The following is a 19,651-nucleotide window of genomic DNA, read 5'->3' as shown; positions in this document are numbered from 1 at the left end:
CCTGTCGAGGGGGAGGGACAGCCCCACTGGGCCTCAGGGAGCCCACGCTCCGGTGGGGACAGACGGCCTGTTAGAGAGAGACTTGGACGTGAGTCAGCACGGCACAAGCGGATCGGGAGGGGTGGGGGCGCGGGGGCAGGTGCCCCTGGCGTGGGAAGCCCATGATGCCTCTCGTGCCCGAGCCCAGGGGTCACCAGGCATCCAGGGCGCTCCCAGGCCTGGCCCTCTTTTCTCCCAGGCCCCGGGCTCCAGCCCGCGTTCCTCTCAGGGAAACAAATAGCTCTTCCTGACCTCACTCCATCCAGGTCTGGGCCGAGCCCAGTGGGGGCTGTGGGTGGGTGCCCGAGATGAATAAGGCACAGCCTGTGCCACGTGGGGCCAATGGGGTGGGACGGGGCGGGGCAGACACAGAAATCAATGATTTCAGTGCACAGTGGCAAGTGTGAAATCACAGGAGGCCCAGGGCCTCCGGGGCACAGAGCAAGGGCCCTGACCCAGTCTAGGTGGTCCCCATAGGGGGGATGCGTTTCCAGGCAAGGCAGGGTGAAAAGGGGCATCCCAGGCATGAAGACAAAACCCTAGGGGGTGTGAGGGGGTGACAGGCAGCTTGGAGTCATAGTACCGAGAGGGAGGCAGAAGAGGGCGGGAGCTGGGGCCGGGAGGCAGGTAAGGGGGAACGCGGAGGAGCCTGGACTCCTGGCCGGGTGGGCACATAGCTCAGCTGTGCTTCCACATCTCCGTCCGCGCCCACGGCAGACATCACCAATCAGCCGCCTCACTTTCCTTCTCAGCCTGGGACCCCGGGCAGCCCCTACCAATCGATCAGAGTTGGCACTTGGAATGAAACCCATTTGTCATCCTTACCTCTGGACGCGGAGGAGCCATTAGAGAGTTTTCAGACGGGGAGCAGCGTGGTCAGATTTGTGGTTTAATTTGACCAGCCTCCTAAGGGGGGGGAAACGGCCTGGAGGGCTGGGGCTGCGGTCCGGGCAGCGGTGGCTGAGGGGATGCTTTGAGCAGTAGGGTGGAGGTGGGATCGTTGGGACTAGGAACTGGGGGTGTGGGACGGCTCTAGGCTAACACGCCGGCTTTGCCCTGGAGCCACTGGAACCTGTTTTGGGAGTTCTTCCCTGAAGTCTACTTCAGGCTGCTGGGGGGCGGGGGGGGGCGGCACTGGCTCCCCGATTCCTCACTGCCTCGGAAAACAAATCAGGGCAGACGAGCAGAGCCCCGTGCTCAGAACACCCGGCACCCCCGGAGCCTCGGGGAGACGCTCCCAGCACCCACACAGCCCCTTTGCTGCGGCTCCCCTCGTCCTTCATCTCTCCAGGCCTCAGTGTCCTCAGCTGTAGAATGGGAGCAATAGCCGGTCATGCTGTGGTTCTGGGATGAGCCAGTGCTGTTTCAGTTTGACCAGGGTTTGTTATGCTCAGCGTCAGGGCTGGGGCTGGGGTCCAGGTGCAGGCTAGGTTCAGATAAGCATGAGGACTGGGGTCCGGGGCTTTAGGGGCACATCCCCCCCGCTCCCTCCAGGGCCAGGGGCATCCCGGGGACGCGCCTTCCCAGCTCCCGGCTGACTCGCTCGTGCTCTCCTCCCCCAGCTCACCGTCTACCTGGGAAAGCGGGACTTTGTGGACCACATCAACCTCGTGGACCCCGTGGGTGAGTCCCGGGAGGGTTGGGAGGGAGGCGAGAGGGGGAGCGGGGGCCGGCCCCTTCCTGAGCTGGGCGCGTGGGAGCCACCGGGGCGCCAGGAGGAAGTGGAACGGCTTCCCGCGTCTGTCGCTCACTGAGCGGCTGCTCTCTCACTCAGCTGAGGTCCAGGTGAGAGGAAATGGTGGGAAGAAGCGAGGTTGGAAATGAGGAAGAGGTCCTGGTGGTGACGATGATCACGGCGACGGTGACAGCAGCCACCACCTCATTAAGCCCCCGACACTGAGGGCAGCCGCTGTGAGCGCCGACGGGGACCAGAGGGCGGAGAGGAGCTCCCGGTGCGCTGGAGCTGGGAGGCAGAGCCGCGGGTTCAAGCCCGGGCAGTGTCTCTCCGCAGAAGCCCTGGCTTCTGCTGCCTCCTGATGGCAAAGCGTGGGAAGCCCAGGAAAGAGAAGTGGAAAAGCCTTCTAGGGCTGGTGGACTCGGGGTTGTCTTTCCAGTCCCAAGGACCCACTGGCGTCTGGGGTGTGACGGAAGCACCAGCCCAGGGCTTCTGCTAGTTCAGGGTTTCTCAGTCCACCAAACTCTGTTGACCTCTGGACAGTTAATTCCTGGCGGGGGGCTGTCCGGCGCGCTGTGGGGTGTTGAGCACACACCTGGCCTCCCCCACTGGCTCCCAGGAGCGGCCCCGCCCTGCCTGTGACGGTTTAAAACGCCCTGCGCCGCTCTGGTGGCAAGAGCCTTGTTCTCCCTGCCTTTTCCCCCATCACTGCTGGAGGGAGGGAGGGGAGAACTACCCCTAGTTTATAAACAGGTAGTGAGGCCCAGGGAAGTTCAATGATCTTTTTAAAGAGGGACATAAACAACCACAGTGAGGCCAGAGGAGGCGACAGGGCTTCCTTTGCTGTGCTGTTCCCACCGCCCCTTACTTGTCCCTGCCGCCCTGGTTAGGTGGGGTGCCCCCCGGCCTCCCTCTCCATGGAGCTGCTGGTGCCCCGTGCAGGACACGGCGCGGAGCAGACACCCACCGTCAGAGGAAGGGGGCGCGCAGGTCATGGGGACGGGTGGGGCCTGGGGCTGGGGCGCTCGCTCCCAGGCGGGCGGCTGAGATTGCCCAGGAGGTCAGCGGTGAGGCAGGCGGGGCCGCCGTGGGTGGGTGTGGGCAGAGGGCGAGGGCCTGCCTGGCGCCTGGTGTCCAGGGGCTGTGGCTGGGGAAGGTCTGGCCAGGGATGGATGGGGAAGGCGGGGAGGGAGGGTCCCCGAGCCAGCGCTTCCAGCCCCCTTGGATGCCGGGCAGAGCAAACGCCTCTTGTCCAGCTGGGCTCTCCCAAGACTGGCCCTGGGCCCCGTGACACAGCCCATGTCTCCGCTGTGCTCCCCGTGCTGGGCCCTGCCGGACGGCCTCCCGCGGGGTCACCAGGCCCCCGTGAGGGGGCGCTGCAGGTCACACGCAGACCCACAGGCCAGAGCCAAAACGCCAACGTCCAGAATGGTCCCCAGGTTTGGTGCACATCCAGCCTGAACTGAGGCGAGGCTGTGTGTGCCCTGGTTTGCCCCGCGGGGGTCCGGGCAGGGGAGCTGAGGGGCGTGATCCTGGGGCCCTGCACGGAGCCCGCAGAGCACAGGATGCACCGAAGATGCCCCAGAGCAGCTTCCTCCAATTCAGAACTTTAATTCCCGAAGTGTACCTGGGTCCAGGGCTTTCAGGCTACTTCTTATTAATAGATGAGGAAACAGGGGAGCGGCTGTGGCTCAAGCAGTTGAGCTCCTGCTTCCCACATAGGAGGTCCCAGGTTGGGGCCTGGTGCCTCCTACAAAACAAAAACAAACAGCAAGCAAACAAAAAATGAAAAACACAACTCAGGGGAGCCAGCGTGCCTCAGTCGTTGAATGCTGGCTTCCCACTTACGAGGTCCCAGGTTCAATCCCCAGCCCCAGTAAAAGACAAGAGAAAAGAAACAGGGAAGTTAAGTAACCTGCCCATAGTCGTCAGCCGGAGGTGGCAGAGGCAGGATTTGAACCCAGACCTCCTGGCGCAGGGTCCAGGCCCCTAACCCCGGCACTCCACTGCGCTCCTAAGATGGGGGTCTGGGGTGACATCGCCGTGGTCTGCACAGCCAGCCGGGTGGGGGCGTGGTGGTGACGGGGCGATGACGTGGGACGGGTCTGTCCTGGGGGCTGCCCTTCCCCCTCCTTCCGTGATGCTTTTGGACAGACAGACGATTAGGTTTAGGTTTGGGTTGGTGCCGGGGCCAGGGCTTGGGGTATGTCAGCGTCAGGCTGGGGGCCTGCTCACTCTGTGCCCTCCCCCAGATGGCGTGGTCCTGGTGGATCCTGAGTACCTCAAGGAGAGGAGAGGTGAGCCTCCCCCCCAGCCCCCTCTCCCTCCCCCTCCCCTAGCCCCCTCTTCCTCCCTCCCTCTCCAGCCTCCTCCTCCCTCCCCTTCCAGCCTCCTCCTCCTCCCTCCCCTTCCAGCCTCCTCCTCCTCCCTCCCCTTCCAGCCTCCTCCTCCTCCCTCCCCCCTAGCCCCCTCTTCCTCCAGTCTCCTCCTCCTTCCCCCCCAGCCCCCGTCCAGGGCGCCCCCCCACATCCCGGGCAGGGCTTCTGCCAGACTTATGGCCTCTCCCTGCCCACCCGCTCCCCACCCCGGGAGAGCCTTTCACACCAGCGGAGGAGGGAGGAGAGGGATTGTCCCAGGTCGGCAGGAAGCCAGGGCTGGGCGGGGGCAGGACCCCATGCCTTGCGGACCCACCCAGAGCCTGTGGCCCCTGCCTGGCCTCTCCATCACGGCTCCTTCCCCAGGGCCCGCCCCCTGCCCTCCAGCTCTCTCCAGCCCCCGGGATCAGTCGGACCGTTTCCTCTGCCCGCCCCCCCCCCCCAAGTCCCTGGGGCTGGATGCGGGGAGGAGGAGGGCAGAGCCGCCCTGGCGGCCGGTGCCCACCTCCTACCCGGGGCTGCAGCGCAGGTGGCACAGCCCGCTTCGCAGGAGCTTTGGGTGGACCAGTCTTCAGGGCGGCAGCTGGCACGGGGCGGGGGCGGGGGGCGGGGGCCAGGTTGGTCCGCGGCTCTGCCGGGCTCCTCAGCGCCCCCTGCTCCCCACAGTCTACGTGACCCTGACCTGCGCCTTCCGCTACGGCCGGGAGGACCTGGACGTCCTGGGCCTGACGTTTCGCAAGGACCTGTTCGTGGCCAACGTGCAGTCCTTCCCGCCGGCCGCCGAGGACAGGAAGCCGCTGACGCGGCTGCAGGAGCGCCTCATCAAGAAGCTGGGCGAGCACGCCTACCCGTTCACCTTTGAGGTCAGGGGCCACCGCTCCCGGTCCCGTCCCTAGCCAGCCCTCCGGGGGGGTGCCCGGGGCAGCAGCTCTGCGTCCCCCGGTTTCCCGGTGTGCGCCGGGACCCGGGCCACTGTCACTTACACGTCCTGGTACGTAAGTGTCTCTTCTCCGGCCACGGCCTGGGACGTCACCCTGACCCCTCTGGCCCTCCTGAGTGCAGGCCATGGTGCCAGGGGAATTGCTGCCGAGTAAGGAGGAAGCTTTCTTACTCCAGGCTCTCCAAGGCTGTCTCCTCCACCAGGCTTGGGCTCCTGGGCAAAGCCAGTGGGTCCCCCTCTCTCCAGGGTGCTCAGCGCTCCTGTCCTCTTCAACATCTCGACCCTTGCCGTCACCTGAATGCAACGCACCCAGCATTTATCAAGTAGCACCTCAGTGCCGTTTGCCCAAATACCCGCAGCAGCCTCCAGCATAGTGGGAGAGGTAGCTTTAAAGTAAGATCTAATCCTCGCACTGTCTAACACCTCCCCAGCGCCTGGCCTGGAAGGCAGACTCCTGAGTTCCCAGGGCCGGCCAGTCCCAGCCCAGCAGCCCCTTGGCTGCCTCTGGGCACAAGGAACCTCTATCTCCCTGAATGACCAGGGCTTCCTTCTGCCTCTGAGCCTTTGCGCTTGCCGTTTCCTTTGCTGAAATGCGATTCCCTCCAAGACCTGCAGCATTCGGCTTTATTTCCCTAACCTTCCAGTCTGGGCGAGGGATCCCCGCTGGGCTTTCCTGGCCCCCTGGGCTCTCCCAGCCCCCTGAATCCCTCCAGGTGGTTGCTGCTTCCGTGCCCGTCCCCGCCTTGGGGCCGGGCTCTTTGCCGGCAGGGCTGGGCCCAGGTGGTCTGTGTCCTCAGCGGGGCCTGGCAGAGCCCCGGGCTGGCTCCACTGCTGGTGCTTGCAGCATGTGACGACCGGGCAGCGCCATAAGCCACCGACATGAGGGCTCGGGCACAGAGGGGAGCCCAGGAGGGAGACCATGTTTTTTTGGGGGTGGGGGCTATCAGGAGTGCTCTCCTGCAGGAGGGGCACCTGCACGGGGCTTGGGTGGCTTCCAGGGACTGGCGACAGCAGGGCAGCTGCAGGAGCCGAATGGGGTCAGGAAGGCGCCCACGGATAGGATTCAGCTGGCTTGGCCACTGGGTGGTGTGCAGGGGCGAGGCTTGGGGCCCAGGAGGGGCCACTAGATCCAGACTCGGGGGGCCCTTGGGGCCTGTGCTAAGCATGGGGGCCTATGGTTGGGAGGGGGCCAGGGTTGGTGATCCCAGGGGGGCTTTGAGCAGGGGCAGGGCTTCTGGAAGTTCCCTGGGTCCGCAGTCCAGAGGGGCACCGTGGGGAGGCCAGTGCAGGGGCTGAGTGCACCCCAGGGTGTGGGCAGCAGCAGGGAGGCGGGTCTGCTCAGCTTGGAGTCCGGCCGCATAAACCGCATTAAGTGGATGGCTGGGGGCCCCTGGGGAGTGGGGCGGGCAGGGCCAGCGCGGCCTGCGCAGTAGCCACCGCACAGCCCCCTGGGGGCACGAGGCCCATCTGCAGCCCCTCTTTTCCTGGCCCCACTGCCCCCGTGGGCCATCCTGGGCACCCCCCCACACCCGAATACCAGCTTGCTCCGCTTCAACCTGGCCCACAAACGGTGACTGATTTCCCTGCACCGCCGCCCTGCGCCTCTGGGTGTTGAAATCTCACGCGGCTAAGCCTCTGGGATCTGTGGGTCAGTGAAGCCCCCTCCCGCCGAGGCGAGGAGGCGGTGGGAGGGCCTGGGCTTTGTGTGTGGTGAGAGGCGTAGTCATTTCCTATCGCAGCCCTAACAATTTGTCCTGAAATCGGTGGCTTAAAACAACCCCAGTTTATTATCTGACAGTTCCGAGAAGTGTGAAATGGGTCCCCCTGGGCTAAAGTCGAGGCGCCGGCAGGCTGCGCCGCCCTCTGGAAGCTCCTTGCCTTGCCCAGCGTTCTTGGCTCGGGGCCCTCCGGCCGAACCGCTCGGGTGATTGAGCCCTTCTCCTGCTGCGCCACTCTGACGTGGTCCTGCCTCCCACTCCCACTTTTAGGGACCCTTGTCACTGCACTGGGCCCTCTAGGATAATCCAGGATCATCTCCCCATCTCAAGGTCCTCACTTTAATCACACCTGCAGGGCTCCTTTTGCCACATAAGGTGGCATAGCCACAGGTTTCGGGGAGTGGGCTGTGGACACCTGTGGGAGCCACGTGTTGCCCACCATGTCACAGAAAGACCTTTTCCAGCCCCTGATCTGTGAGCACGGGGCTGGGCTAAGACCTTCGGTAAAGAAACCCCAAAACCACGGGCCTCTGGCCCAACATAGGGTGTGGCTGGGCACGGGTCTGAGCGGGGAGACACAGGCTGTCCTCTGGAACTCACAGTCTGATGGAAGAGACGTGGCCTGGTCTGACGGGCAGGCCCGTGCTCAGGCCCTGGGACTGATGGACGTGTGTGACAGTGTCAGGGGAGGGCGTGGCGGATGTGACCCAGGCTCATTTCTGTCCTCTCTTTAACAGATCCCTACCAATCTCCCATGCTCTGTGACACTGCAACCAGGGCCAGAAGACACGGGGAAGGTGGGTCAGCCCGGAGGAGGGGTATGCCTGGGTCCAGGACGCCTGTGTCCCCAGGCCCCTGCCTTCCTCCCCGGGAGGTGCCGAGCGCATGGCCTGGGCTCCCTGCGGAGGCTGCGTGTGTCCAGGGGAGCGTCTCGTTTGGGGTGGGGTCATGGGTAGGGGGTGCCTCCTGGAATCCCGCTCCCTGGCCCCGGTGTTGGCCGCAGCATACCCAAAGTGTCCTCAGGACAGGCCCTCACGCCAGCCGCCCGGTACGCAGGGCCGGTCCTCGCCATTCCCCAGGCGGGGTAACTGGTGAGTGGCAGAGCTACGAATCAGACTCGGGCCCCGGATGGGAGGCGCCAGTGCCCTCATCCACAGTGAGACACTGGGTGTGCCTCCGGGCCAGGTGGGGGCTGAGCAGCACTAAAGCAGCACACCCAGCGCAGGGTCTGCAGCCGGTAGCTGCTCCCAACACAGGGCTGCTGAGCCCCCGCCTTGACGAGGGTGGCCACCGGGACAGAAGCAAGGAGTCCCCAGGGCAGAGCTCCGGGGAGGTGGCTCAGGATGTCCTGGGGAGGGCAGCGGGGAGCAGCTCAGCCGCAAGGTCAGATGGGGGAGGCGGCTGCGGAGAGAGGCAGCGTGGCCCGAGCGCGGGGCCTCGGGGTCAGACAGGAGAGGCCGGGCCTGGCTCTTCCAGCTCGGGCTGTGGGTGCTCCGTGTTCCCTGCGCCCAGCGGTCAGGCCTTCCCCTCCCCACAGGCCTGCGGGGTGGACTACGAGGTCAAAGCCTTTTGCGCGGAGAATCTGGAGGAGAAGATCCACAAGCGGTGAGTAGGGCCGCTGGCGAGGAGAGGGAGGGACTCAGGATGAGCAACATCCGAAGAGATAAGTAACAATACCTGGAAGCGTGCAGGGGAGTGCCCAACATTCCAGCCTTGGCTGCTCTGAGCAGGGCTCTCTAGAAGGCTGGCAGGTCATGGAGGGCTTCCTGGGGGCGGTGCCCTCCGCTGCCTTGGCTCGGGCCACGGCATCTTCACCTTTGCACCATGGTACAGGCTTCCTCCGCATCTCCCTGCTTTATCTCACCCTCTCCAGAACACGTTTTCAATGTTTTTTTAGGGGGAAGGTGGACTACATTCACATTATTGAAAAGTTAAACCATGAGCAGGCTCTTTCCTGCTCACCCTGGCTCCCCTTGTCCGGGTTCTTCTGGGCGGCGATCAGCAGGCAGTGGTGATGTGTTGGTGGAGGCTTCTGAACAAGCCGGGCAGTGAGGCAGTGAATGCCCTTGGGAGAGAGTGGGGGAGGCCGGCCCCTGGCTCGCTGAGCTCTCCTGGAGAGGGGCGGCCCACAGCCAGCTCCATGTTGGTGGCCAGAGGCAGGTGTCCTGCCTACTCTCAGGCCTTAGCTTCCTGGGGTCGAACCTTGCCCTCCCCTCTGGTTTGGCTCGCTTCAGCCCCCACTCGCCCCCCTCTGCCCTCGCAGGCACAGTTCTGGGGCCAGCGCCGTCTTTGGGGAGGGGCCTGAGTTGCCACCTGGTGGCTCTAGCGAGTATTGCAGGCATCTCCGTCTCCACCTGGGCAGAGCCTTTGCGTGTGGGGAGATGGGGAGACTTTCTCCCCTGCTTCCCTGCCCCTTTCTCCTCTGAAGAGCTGCAACCAGTGCAAAGAAGTGGGTTGTGGGCTGTGGGAGGGGGCCTGAGCAAGGAAGAGGGGGCCACGCTGAGAGCCAACTCTTCACTCCTCCAATGGCACATTTTAAGTCCATACCAGAGTTACGGCCAGTGATGATAGGGCAGCTCTCCTTTCTCGAGGGCTAATTTTGTCCTCGCAGCAACGCTAAGAGTTAGGTCCTGCTATTGTGGCCATTTTACAGATGAGGAAATGGAGGCACAGAGAGGCTCGCTGCTCAAGGTCCCATGACCCTGAGGGTCAGGGGGGAGCTAGGACTTTAGCCCTAGCTGTCTGGTTCCAGAGGATGAAGGCGGCTTGTGTGGGAAACGGGAGTGCCGGGCGCCGAGCATGCACAGGCACTGCACACCGCCCGCCCCCGCCACATCCTGTGTCCTCGTTTCCTCCCCGAGCCCGTGTGGCCGCCATTGCGCCCCACTTCGTCTCTGGCCCTCCATCCCCCCTCCCCCCGAGTCTCTCTCCTCCTCGCTGGCCTGTACCCCCTTACTGAACCATGTTCCCTCTCAGAGCCCCCATATCCCTAAAGCCCCTGTCCCCTCCAAATACACTTACTCCATATGTGTTTAACAGGCACCTCTTACCCGCCAGGCACTCTCCTAGTGCTGAGAGTAGAGCAGTGAGGAAAGTAGACGCAAATTTCTGTCCTTCAGGAGCTTACAGTATCACCTGACAGAAGGGCTGCAGGAAGTGAGGACACGGTCCCTCTCTTACCCCCCACTGGTGCTGAGACACGGATCCACATCGAGGGCTGCCACAGGGCTCGGCCTCTGATGCTGCTGATGAGGGAGTTCAGTCCAGGAGAAGATCAGGGCGGGCAGGTCCAGGAAGGCTTCCTGGAGGAGGAGGTGCTCCTTTGGCCTTGAAGAAGGCGGCAAATTTGGGTAGAAGTGGGAAGATGGTATTCTAGATAGGAGACCCAGTGTAAGCAAAGTGTCAGAGCAGAGGCCAGGTGAGCCACGGAGGGTGAGGAGGGACTGGAGGTGGCTGGGGACAGGAACCATTGATGGGGAGGTCGGGGACAGGCTGGGGGAGGGTGGAGCAGGGCCCGTGGGTACAAGACCCCGAAGCCAACCTCTGCAGTTTGGCCTGGAGCCTACGGCAATGGGGAGCCACGGCAGCTTCCTGAGCAGAGGGGACTTGAGGATGGCAGGGAAAGGGATGGAGGCAGGCGACTCTGGTCATCCTCCACACTGCCCGTCTGCCTTAGGAATTCCGTGCGCCTGGTCATCCGGAAGGTTCAATATGCCCCAGAGAGGCCTGGCCCCCAGCCCACAGCTGAGACCACCCGGCAGTTCCTCATGTCGGACAAGCCCTTGCACCTGGAGGCCTCCCTGGATAAGGAGGTAGGAGCGCAGACTTGGCGGAGGATGGGGCTGACCCCAGCGCTCGCCCCGTGGCCTCCTCCACAGGAGCTTCTTCCCACAGCCCTCGGGCCACAGGGCACGGGGAACCCGAGCCCTTCCTCGGGGGGCCTTGGGGCAAGCTTCTTGGGAGCGGCAGAGGGGTCACGAGCCCGAGGGATGCGAGGGACTTCCGAAGAGGACGGCCCCCACCTCCCCAGCCCCCGGCCCAGCGGTCTGAGAGGACCGCCCGCTTGGCCCAGGGCGGCCTGTGGACTCGCTGCCGCAGCCCCGAGCTGGAAGGAAGCTGCCCCGGGGAGGCAGCTGGAGGCAGGCGCCTGGGGCGGGGTGTGAGCCGAGGCCCTGCAGGGAAGACGCAGCGCTGCATCGCTCAGTGAGCTCCGTGGCCCTTTCCCACCTTGCCCCCTTCTAGCTCTGCCTGTGTCTAAACTCCCAGGCAGTCAGAGCCCAGAGACCTGAGACATCTCCTGGTGCTACCCCTTCATTGCACAGATGGGGAAACTGAGGCCTAGATAATCCCTTCGAGATCACGTCACTGCCGTCATCATCGTCATCTATATTCTCATAACTGTGGCTGATTACGAAACGGAGCCTGGGAATATTACCTTTTAATTAAATTCTCTTTCAAGGGTCCCACGAGGGAACTGAATCTAGCATGCCTGGCAGGGCCACTGTCCCCTTAGCGGCAGGGAAGTAGCCAGGGACCTCGGGGCGAAGGCTTGGGCAGCCCAGGTGGTTTGTGTGGGGTCTTCCCCACTGCCCCTCGTCTAGAACGTTGGGGTCCTCCTCCCAGCTAACCCTTCTCCCTTCTCATGCCGCCCAGATTTATTACCATGGAGAGCCCATCAGCGTCAACGTTCACGTCACCAACAACACCAATAAGACAGTGAAGAAGATCAAGATCTCGGGTACCCCGGGGAGAGGGTCGGCTCAGGGGGCGCCGGCACGAGGGAATCCTCCCAAGGGTTGGGGCGGCTGAAGGGTCCCCCTTCGACAGCCTCGTGAATAGCTGCTGGCCCCCGGCCAAGTCCCGGGCCAAAGGGCACGGCGCTGGAGGCTGTAGCAGGCTGCTCGCTGGCCCGGGGACGTCCTCATGCCTTCACTGCCCTTCTCCTGCCTTCCCTGGGCTCTGGGCAGACCTGCCCGTGGGGAGGACTTTTGGTTGTGGAAGAGGGTGGGTGCCGTGGGGCCACTCTTCAGCTGGAGGATGAGGGGGTTCTCCCCCAGAAGCCCCCCAAGGATTCGGGCCATTGCTCAGGGAGCCGCACCCTGGCTCAGGCCTCCGTGTTTCTCTCTCTCAACCCAGTGCGCCAGTACGCGGACATCTGCCTTTTCAACACGGCCCAGTACAAGTGCCCGGTGGCCATGGAAGAGGCAGAGTAAGTGAGCGCAGCCCTGGCTTGGAGTGGGCGTTGCCCGAGGCCTGTGGGGTGGGAGGGGGAGGGGTCAGCTGGGCCCGGGTGCAGGGCCAGGCAGCTCTTCTCCAGCTAGCTGCGGACCAGGCCTCAGACTCCCGTGCCGCTCAGAGATGACGAGGCCAGCCCTTTAGAAACCATCCCCGGGATTCGACGACCAGAAAGTGCATGCTGCATCAAGGGAAAAAGCATCAAAAACAGACAGACAAAAAACAAGAGCCCAGGAATCTAAGAGGGTTGGGCTTGTCAAGAGAAGAATAATTATACTGTATCAGAAGCCTAGGTTGCGGGAAGATATTTTACTCTGAGGTCCCTGGCAGCCAAGACAAAGGGAGAAAGGCATGAGGTACCCAGCTTTTCATGTCTGATAAAGGAAAAATCCAGTTCACTGGAGAAAAGGGGTGGTGTGTGGGAGACAAAAACAAAAACAAAGCAACTAGGCCTAAGGATATCTACGACAGTTGAGAATGGAACTTTTTCCCAACTATTTTATTTTTTTTATTTTTTTAAAGATTTATTTATTTATTTAATTCCCCCCCCCTTCCCTGGTTGTCTGTTTTCTGTGTCTATTTGCTGCATCTTGTTTCTTTTGTCGGCTTCTGTTGTCGTCAAGGCTGCACTTTCTTCTGCACTTTCTTTCGCGCTGGGCGGCTTTCCTTACGGGGCGCACTCCTTGTGCGTGGGGCTCCCCTACGTGGGGGACACCCCTGCGCGGCTCCTTGCGCGCATCAGCACTGCACATGGGCCAGCTCCACACGGGTCAAGGAGGCCCGGGGCTTGAACCGCGGACCTCCCATGTGGTAGACGGACGCCCTCACCACTGGGCCAAGTCCGTTTCCCCTGTCCCAAGTATTTTAGCAGCTAAGGTGAGAGGGAAGATCTGAGGTGACACATCTTCCCATAACGTAAGGAGCGAGATACACATTTTTTCTTCTGACCCTGTAAATCGTTTTTTGGGCAATTGTATTGTTCCACTTTCTCATGTATGTGTGTGCTTATTTCCATGCAATTTCAGTCAGTATATTTGCAACTTAAAACATTTTTAAAATGTTCCTACGTGGTCTTTGAAATACTTTCAGTTGACCTCTAGATGAACTTGCTATAATTGGGTCAGACATTCTCCCATTGCTGGATATTTCTCGTATCAACGGTTGGATTTTTAAAAAGTGAAAACCGTGATTCCCAGTGAGGTCTGGGGTGGGGGCTGAATGAAGTGAGCCAAGAAGCAGAGTAGCCCAGGATCCCCAAGCCCGCAGGGTCCTAGCACACGCCCACTGGGCCCCCGTGCTGGGCAGGGGTCCTCGCTGAGCCTTGTCTGGCTCTCACGCAGCCCTCGGGGGTTGGCCTGCTGCTGTCCCCAGGATGTAAATGAGGACACAGCATCCCAGAGCTGGCCCTGGCAGAGCCGGGGCTCCAGCCCAGGCCGTCCAGCTCCAAGGCGTGTGCGCTTTCTGCTGCACACCAGCCACTTCACTTTGGAAAGTGGGGTTAGGGAATAGAGCAAAAACAGGTCGATGGGCAGATAGGTGATAAGGCAAGGAAAGCTGTAATTGTCGCGTCTAGATGGGCGGGCATATGGCCGATCACCGCCCAATTCTTTCAGGTTTTCGGTGGGTTTGAAAAATTTTCATAATAAGATGTTAGGGAAAGAGAATAAAACAAAGTCCAGCCTCTCGCCACTAAAAAAGTATCCGTATTCAAACAGCACTCAGGGCAGAACAGTGTGTTCCGTTTTTTCAAAGTCGCAGCCGCCTGTGGCTATGGGGTCACGAAGGAAGCTAGTAGCTCACGGGCGAAGCTGCAGGGTCGGCCGGTCCCTCGTGCTGGCGTGTGGAGTGCGGCTGTGCCTTTTCTAGGTGGCAGTGGTCTCCCTGCCAGAGTGGTCCCTGCTCTGGGGGGCGGGGACTGGGAGGGGCTGTTGCCGCCCTCCTGGGAGCGGGGCGGGGCTCGACGTCTTGGGGCCGGGGTGAGGGCCGGGGTGTCAGGGGCCGTCTCCACCCCTCGCCTCCCCTCTTGCCAGCGACACAGTGGCACCAAGCTCCACGTTCTGCAAGGTCTACACGCTTACCCCTTTCCTGGCCAACAACCGAGAGAAGCGGGGCCTCGCGCTGGACGGGAAGCTCAAGCACGAGGACACGAACCTGGCGTCCAGCACCCTGTGAGCGCCCGCCTCCTCCCCCGACCCCGGTGCCCGCCTGCCTGCTCCCAGGCCCCGGGCACCCGCCCCTCCCCGTGGGCGCACACCTCGTGGTCCCACCAGGACGAGACCTTGTCCAGGGCTTGTCCCCTCTTCCCGCCTCCGCGGGGGTGACCCAGAGAACAACGGGGACCACTCGACTCGGGCAGTGGCCCGTGCTGGGCTCTGCTGGTTCGCCAAGGGGAGGGCAACCCAGAAAGGCTTCCTGCAAGAGGCAGCTTGTGATCGCTCGTGTCTTCAATCAGGTGGACCTGTCCCTCAGGCAGAGCGAGGCCAGGAGGGGCTTCCGGAAGGGTTCTGGCAGGACAGGGTGGTCAGGAGGGGCTGGGGGGCAGGGACTGGGGCTAGGCCAGACGTGGGGGCGTCCCTCCACGCCCTCTGTGAGGCCGCCTGCTGTCTCCGGCCCCACAGTCCTCACTGACTTTCTGAGGCCACCCTGCTCTGGCAGAGACCCCGGGGCTGCAGGAAACCTACCTCGTCCTGCCCACTGAGGTCTGGCCCCTTGGCAGGCCTTGACCTGCCTCTGTAGCCCACCGCTGCAGCCAGACGGTGTCCTCACTGCCCCCTGCTCATGCTACCCACCGCCCTCCAAGCTTTTGCTCTCTTCACCCTGGTTCAAATCCTATCCACCCACAAGGCCTAGTTGAAACTCCTCCTCCAGGAAGTCTTCCCTGACCACCCCCCAGGTCTCTCCCCCTCTGAAGCCCCAGTCGGGCCCTTTGTGCCTCGCCGGTTACTGAGCACAAAACTTCCTGCTAGAGAAGCAGAATCAGAAGAGCCCTGCCCCTCATCACACTGCGGGGACCCAGGCCCGGAGCGGAGAAGCGGCTGAGCAGGGCGGCACAACCAGTGCCTTTCACAGCCGGCTCGGGGACCCCGGGGCTCCCAGCACCTGCCCCCTGAGTGCAGAGCTCGCCTTCCCCGCCTGGCTCTGCTTGGACATGGTGCCCCCGTCCATGGGCAGGGCAGGATGGCCCCTCCCCTGCCGCGCCCCCTCCCTGGCACCCGGCGGCCCCCCTAACCAGCGCCCCTGCTGTCGCCTTGCAGGCTGCGGGAAGGCGCCAACCGGGAGATCCTGGGAATCATCGTCTCCTACAAAGTGAAAGTGAAGCTGGTCGTGTCTCGGGGCGGGTGAGCGCTCCCGCCGCCCGGGGTCCCGGCCACCGAGCGCCCGCTCTGCCACTGGCGGGAGCTTGTCGCTGCACCCCCCTTCAGAGGCTGGACCGGGCCTGAGGACCCCCGTCCCTTCTCTTACTCCTGCCTTTTCCTCTTCCTCTCCTGCCGCACCCTCCTTCAGACGGCCTCAGCCCCTGTACTGCCGCCTTTCTCCCTCCTCCCTACCCAGGCTGGGGGTGGGGGAGGCGGGGAGCTCCTCAGAGCTATGCCAGTGGGCACCCCTCTTGGACACAGCGCCACCCTCCCCGACCCCGGTGGACCTGCCGCGGGGGCGGCCAGCGGGGCTCAGAATTCCGGGGGTGGATCGGGCTATTCTGGTCTGACTTTCCCCTTTTACAGATAGGGAAACCGAGGTCCAAACAGTTCCACCATTGTTTTCTGAAATTGCCTCCTCTAATCTCAGGGTGCCAGGGACAGGGAAATGGACAGCTGAATTCCCAGCCCCAGGGCATAGTCTGGAGGAGGTTCAGGAGAAACAAACAAAAACATTTTCCCATAGATTGAACCCGTATGCTGTTACAAATCTAGACTTACGATTTCCGATTTGTCAGAGGGCTTGTTTTCTAATTTAGTTGATGGCTCTCTATGAAAAGATTGCAAAGCTTAACAACCTTGACATTGAGTCCCCTTGACTCTTGGAATAACCCCTCATGCAGGTGGCAGTCAGTATGCCATGCTGGCCACGTAGTATAGGACATCTCAATATCCCAAACCCAATGTCCTGAGACGTTTGCAGGACCCCCAGTTTTCCCCACAGCCTTCAGTGAATTCCAAAGTGCCTCCTCCTGCCTCTGTCTTCCAGCCCCCCGCGGGGCTGGCGGCACAGGGGTTAGATTTTACACTCCTGTCCAGAAGAGGGTTCTGGAGCTCAGAGAGCCACCTCCAGGCAGGGCTAACCCCACTCCTGAGCCTCGCAGGGGGAGGTGGGAGTATGTCCTGGGGGTCCTCTCTGTCGCGCTGGGCAGCAGAGGTGATGAATGAATGTGCTTTCTGTTTTCTTCCCCTCTAAACTCTCTCCTGACTTCTCCTGCCTCCTCTGACCCACCCAGCCTGCTGGGAGATCTTGCGTGCAGGTAAAGTCCCTCCCCTTCTTTGACCTTGTCAGTCCCCTTCCTGGAGGGCTCAGAGGCGACTGGCACGAGTGACCTAGAACCACAGGGCGCTGGGTTGGGAGGAATCTTAGCGGTCACTGTAGATTGCCAGGCTCGGGCAGATGCCAGGACCAGAAACCTTTCCAGAGGGACGAGGAAGGTGCTGTCTTTCCTTAAAGAAAACCCTTGCCTCGGTCTACCATCCCACCCCAGTGGCAGGGACCTTTGCTGACAGCAAAGCCCCACTTCACTGACCTGGGGAGGGGCTGCCCAGGGGTCGTCTGAATGACTGTGACTTCATTATAGGAGGTTTTGGAGAAACACAGACTTGCTGGCTTTCACACTTCATGGGAGTGAGAATTGACCAGGAAGGCTGCTCTTGCAGACTGGGTCCCTTGTAGCCCGCGGGAGCCATTTACTTGAAAAACTGCGTGTGCCCCAGGTGCAGGGGCTTGGCCTCCGCCTGCCACAAGATGGCGATATTGCGCATCCCAAGGAATCAGTCCAATCTGAAGGTGGAATTAATTCAGTTCCTTTCAGTGTAATATAATTCAGGGCACAGAGGAGTCAGACCAACCCCTGTCCTTGTTGGCTCATGGTCTGGTGGAAGGGAATGCTCGCGACTCTTCCACCCCCGTCCAGTATGGCTTCAGTGAAGGTTAGCCAACCCGCTCTTGCACCAGCTTTCATTCTGACATTTCACACATTCACGTGAACCAGGAGATGCGATTCTGTTTGGAAAGAAAAAGAGCACAAAACAGCCATTTTCAACAGCCCTACAAGCCCCATGTTCCTATCAAGGGGAAGTGATGATACTGCCAGGCACGAGCTTCCCGGTTTAGCCAGGACGTTTACCTGCGTCGTCTCTCAGAAGCTCCAGGGATTCTAGAAGGTCAGCATTGCTACCCCCTTTCCCAGATGAGCTCAGTGAGACTCAGAGATGTAAAGTGCTCTGCTGGGGAGCGGGGGCAGAGGAACGGGCCTGTCTGGAGGCGCAGCTTGTGCCCTGACGACTCCATTCCACGCCCCCCCCCCCAGGTCTGGAGGTGCTTACAGCTGGAAGGGCCCCTGCAGGTACCGCTGCAAGCGGAGAGGAGGAGCGGTCAGGGCTGCCGGGACAGTGGAGAGTGGCGCGTGGGGGAACCACCTCCTCGATCCTGAGCTTTATCACCTAGTGGTTAAGGGGGTGAATTCTGGAGCCTCGGTCTGTCACTAGGCAATAATAGCTGTAGGGCCTTGGGCAAGATGCTTTAATCTCCCTTTGCCTCAGTTTCCCAGTCTGTGCACTGGGGATAATAATAAGGTTGTTAGAGGATAAAGTTAGTTCCTCCAAGGCAGGGGCTTAGGATCATTTCTGACACAGAGCAGGCTCCGCGTACGTATTGGCTCTTGCTGTTGTTGTGTCCGTCAGGGTCAAGTGGAGAGCGGGTGTGGGCAGAGCCCTGGCCGGTGGCAGTGTCTCTCCCGTTCTCCCCAACTGCCCCCACCCTCCATCCCCCACAAGGCTTGAAGTCTCCCTGCTCAGTGTGGACCACCCCGGGGCCTGAGCCCCGCCAGCTTGCACTTGATGACCCTGACCTAGTGATCTTCCAGATGGCAGGGGGCTAGGGTCACCCGGGCATTTTTATGGGCACTCCTGGAGATGCTGGGAGAGGGGATGGCGTGAAGGTGGGAGCAGTTCCAACCAGGAGGTTGGAAAGGGCAGAGTCAGGAGGCTGGGGGTGGTGGTGGCAATTGCAGGCCGGGGACCAGGACACGCTGCCTTGGGCAATCCTTTCCCCACCCCTACACCTCCTCCCAGCTGGTGGGAATTCAGGGTCCTTCTTGGGAATGAGGAAGCTTCCATGTCCTTTTGGAGCCAGGAGACCAGGTGATCCAGCTCAGCTCCTAGAGGACCTGAGCTCAGATTGCAGCAGAATTGGGGTGTGGGGCCAGCTTCTGATGGCCAGCCCGAGCCACCTCCTCTGCCCAGGACACCTCTCCCATCCTCAGACTAACAGGGCACTGGGTCTCACAGCCTGCGAGTCAGCTTGAGGCTCACTGGGTCGGGGTCTCTGTTTCAGCGATGTGGCTGTGGAACTGCCCTTCACCTTGATGCACCCCAAGCCCCAGGAGGAACCCCTTCATCGGGAAGGTGAGCAGGGTCTGTGGGTCACCGGGGTGGGGGTTTCCAGAGAGCAGACCCGCTTCTCCACCAGCAGCCATGCTACCCATCACCCCACCTCCCCCTGGGTTAGCCTTCAGCCCAGTGTCACCCCTTTGCCCAAGCTCCCGAGACCCATAGCCCCTATTAGCTGACCCCACCAGGAGAGAGAGAGGCCGAGCTCCTGTTCCCTGCTCCCCTCCCTTCTCCCACCACCCCAGCCCATGGGAAAGGGAGGCTCACTGGCCATGCTTTGAGCCCCTCTTCTGCGGCCAGGCATGGAGCTTGGTCCTATTTAGAAGTCGTGGGAAGGAGCTATATGAATTAGAAGGCCTCTGGGCACACCGTCTCATTATTTTTCCAAGTAATTCCAGGTGGCTGATATTTCACTGACTCTAAGGCACTTTTCAATAGAAAGAGAATAATTTAACAGAGAGAAAGAAAAATGCTCCTACAATTAAACTTTGAAATGCCATTGACTGTAAAACACGTCCCAAGTTCAGAGATGTTAAAGTGTGAAAAGTGGAGTTAAAAAAAGAGTGGGGGGGGGTCGATGTAGCCCAGTGGTTGAGCACCTGCCTCCCACGTACAAGGTACCAGGTTCAATCCCTGATACCTCCTTTAAAAAAAGAGAAAGCGAGGGAGAATTAGTGAGAGTCATGTATGCAAGAAATTAACCCGAGTCATGCTGGAGATCTTGTCAAAAGGAGCCAGGCTGAGAGGTTTTTCTCTTCCTCTGGCGCAGCAGCAGGCCTCGGGGTCTCCCTGGCTGCTCCCACCTGTCTTTAGGATGATCTGGGATGTTTCCGAGATCAGGAGTGGGTCCCCCTTCCCCACTGCCATTCTTCAGTGCCCTCCCAACCTTAGCCTGACTGTGCCTGGACCTGTGCCCGCCCTACCCATGCCCACCCACTCACTAACCCCTGGGCGTCCCGCCCACCCTGTGTTTAGTTCCAGAGAACGAGGCTCCAGTAGATACCAATCTCATAGAACTTGACACAAAGTAAGCCGGACCCTGCCTGCCGCCGCCTGGGGGGGCCTCGGGCGGGCGG

At 61.4% G+C, this 19,651-nt stretch overlaps 1 protein-coding gene across 26 annotated transcripts in view; it reads left to right on the top strand.

The window, feature by feature from the left end:
• Window positions 1–19,651, top strand: part of ARRB1 (arrestin beta 1) — an 80,828-nt gene that overhangs the window by 53,779 nt on the left and 7,398 nt on the right. For 22 of the 26 annotated variants that reach the window (XR_011649979.1, XR_011649978.1, XR_011649974.1 and 19 more), the window contains exons 3-15: window positions 1,602–1,662; window positions 3,967–4,011; window positions 4,756–4,952; window positions 7,485–7,544; window positions 8,285–8,352; window positions 10,424–10,559; window positions 11,401–11,485; window positions 11,884–11,956; window positions 14,013–14,150; window positions 15,237–15,320; window positions 16,415–16,438; window positions 18,520–18,590; window positions 19,551–19,602. Coding sequence is in view for 15 of the 26 variants with exons in the window: in XM_012523496.3 (XP_012378950.1) it covers window positions 1,602–1,662; window positions 3,967–4,011; window positions 4,756–4,952; window positions 7,485–7,544; window positions 8,285–8,352; window positions 10,424–10,559; window positions 11,401–11,485; window positions 11,884–11,956; window positions 14,013–14,150; window positions 15,237–15,320; window positions 16,415–16,438; window positions 18,520–18,590; window positions 19,551–19,602 (1,094 nt within the window). In the remaining 11 variants the exon portion in view is untranslated. The remainder of the gene's footprint in view (window positions 1–1,601; window positions 1,663–3,966; window positions 4,012–4,755; window positions 4,953–7,484; window positions 7,545–8,284; window positions 8,353–10,423; window positions 10,560–11,400; window positions 11,486–11,883; window positions 11,957–14,012; window positions 14,151–15,236; window positions 15,321–16,414; window positions 16,439–18,519; window positions 18,591–19,550; window positions 19,603–19,651) is intronic. The other 4 variants (XR_011649977.1, XM_058305963.1, XM_058305962.1 and 1 more) reach the window with 1 other exon arrangement.

Source organism: Dasypus novemcinctus, chromosome 10, assembly GCF_030445035.2.
Source record: "Dasypus novemcinctus isolate mDasNov1 chromosome 10, mDasNov1.1.hap2, whole genome shotgun sequence".
NCBI classification, from domain to species: domain Eukaryota; kingdom Metazoa; phylum Chordata; class Mammalia; order Cingulata; family Dasypodidae; genus Dasypus; species Dasypus novemcinctus.
The sequence above is the reverse complement of the archived record's forward strand: the minus strand, read 5'-3'. Positions and strand labels throughout refer to the sequence as shown.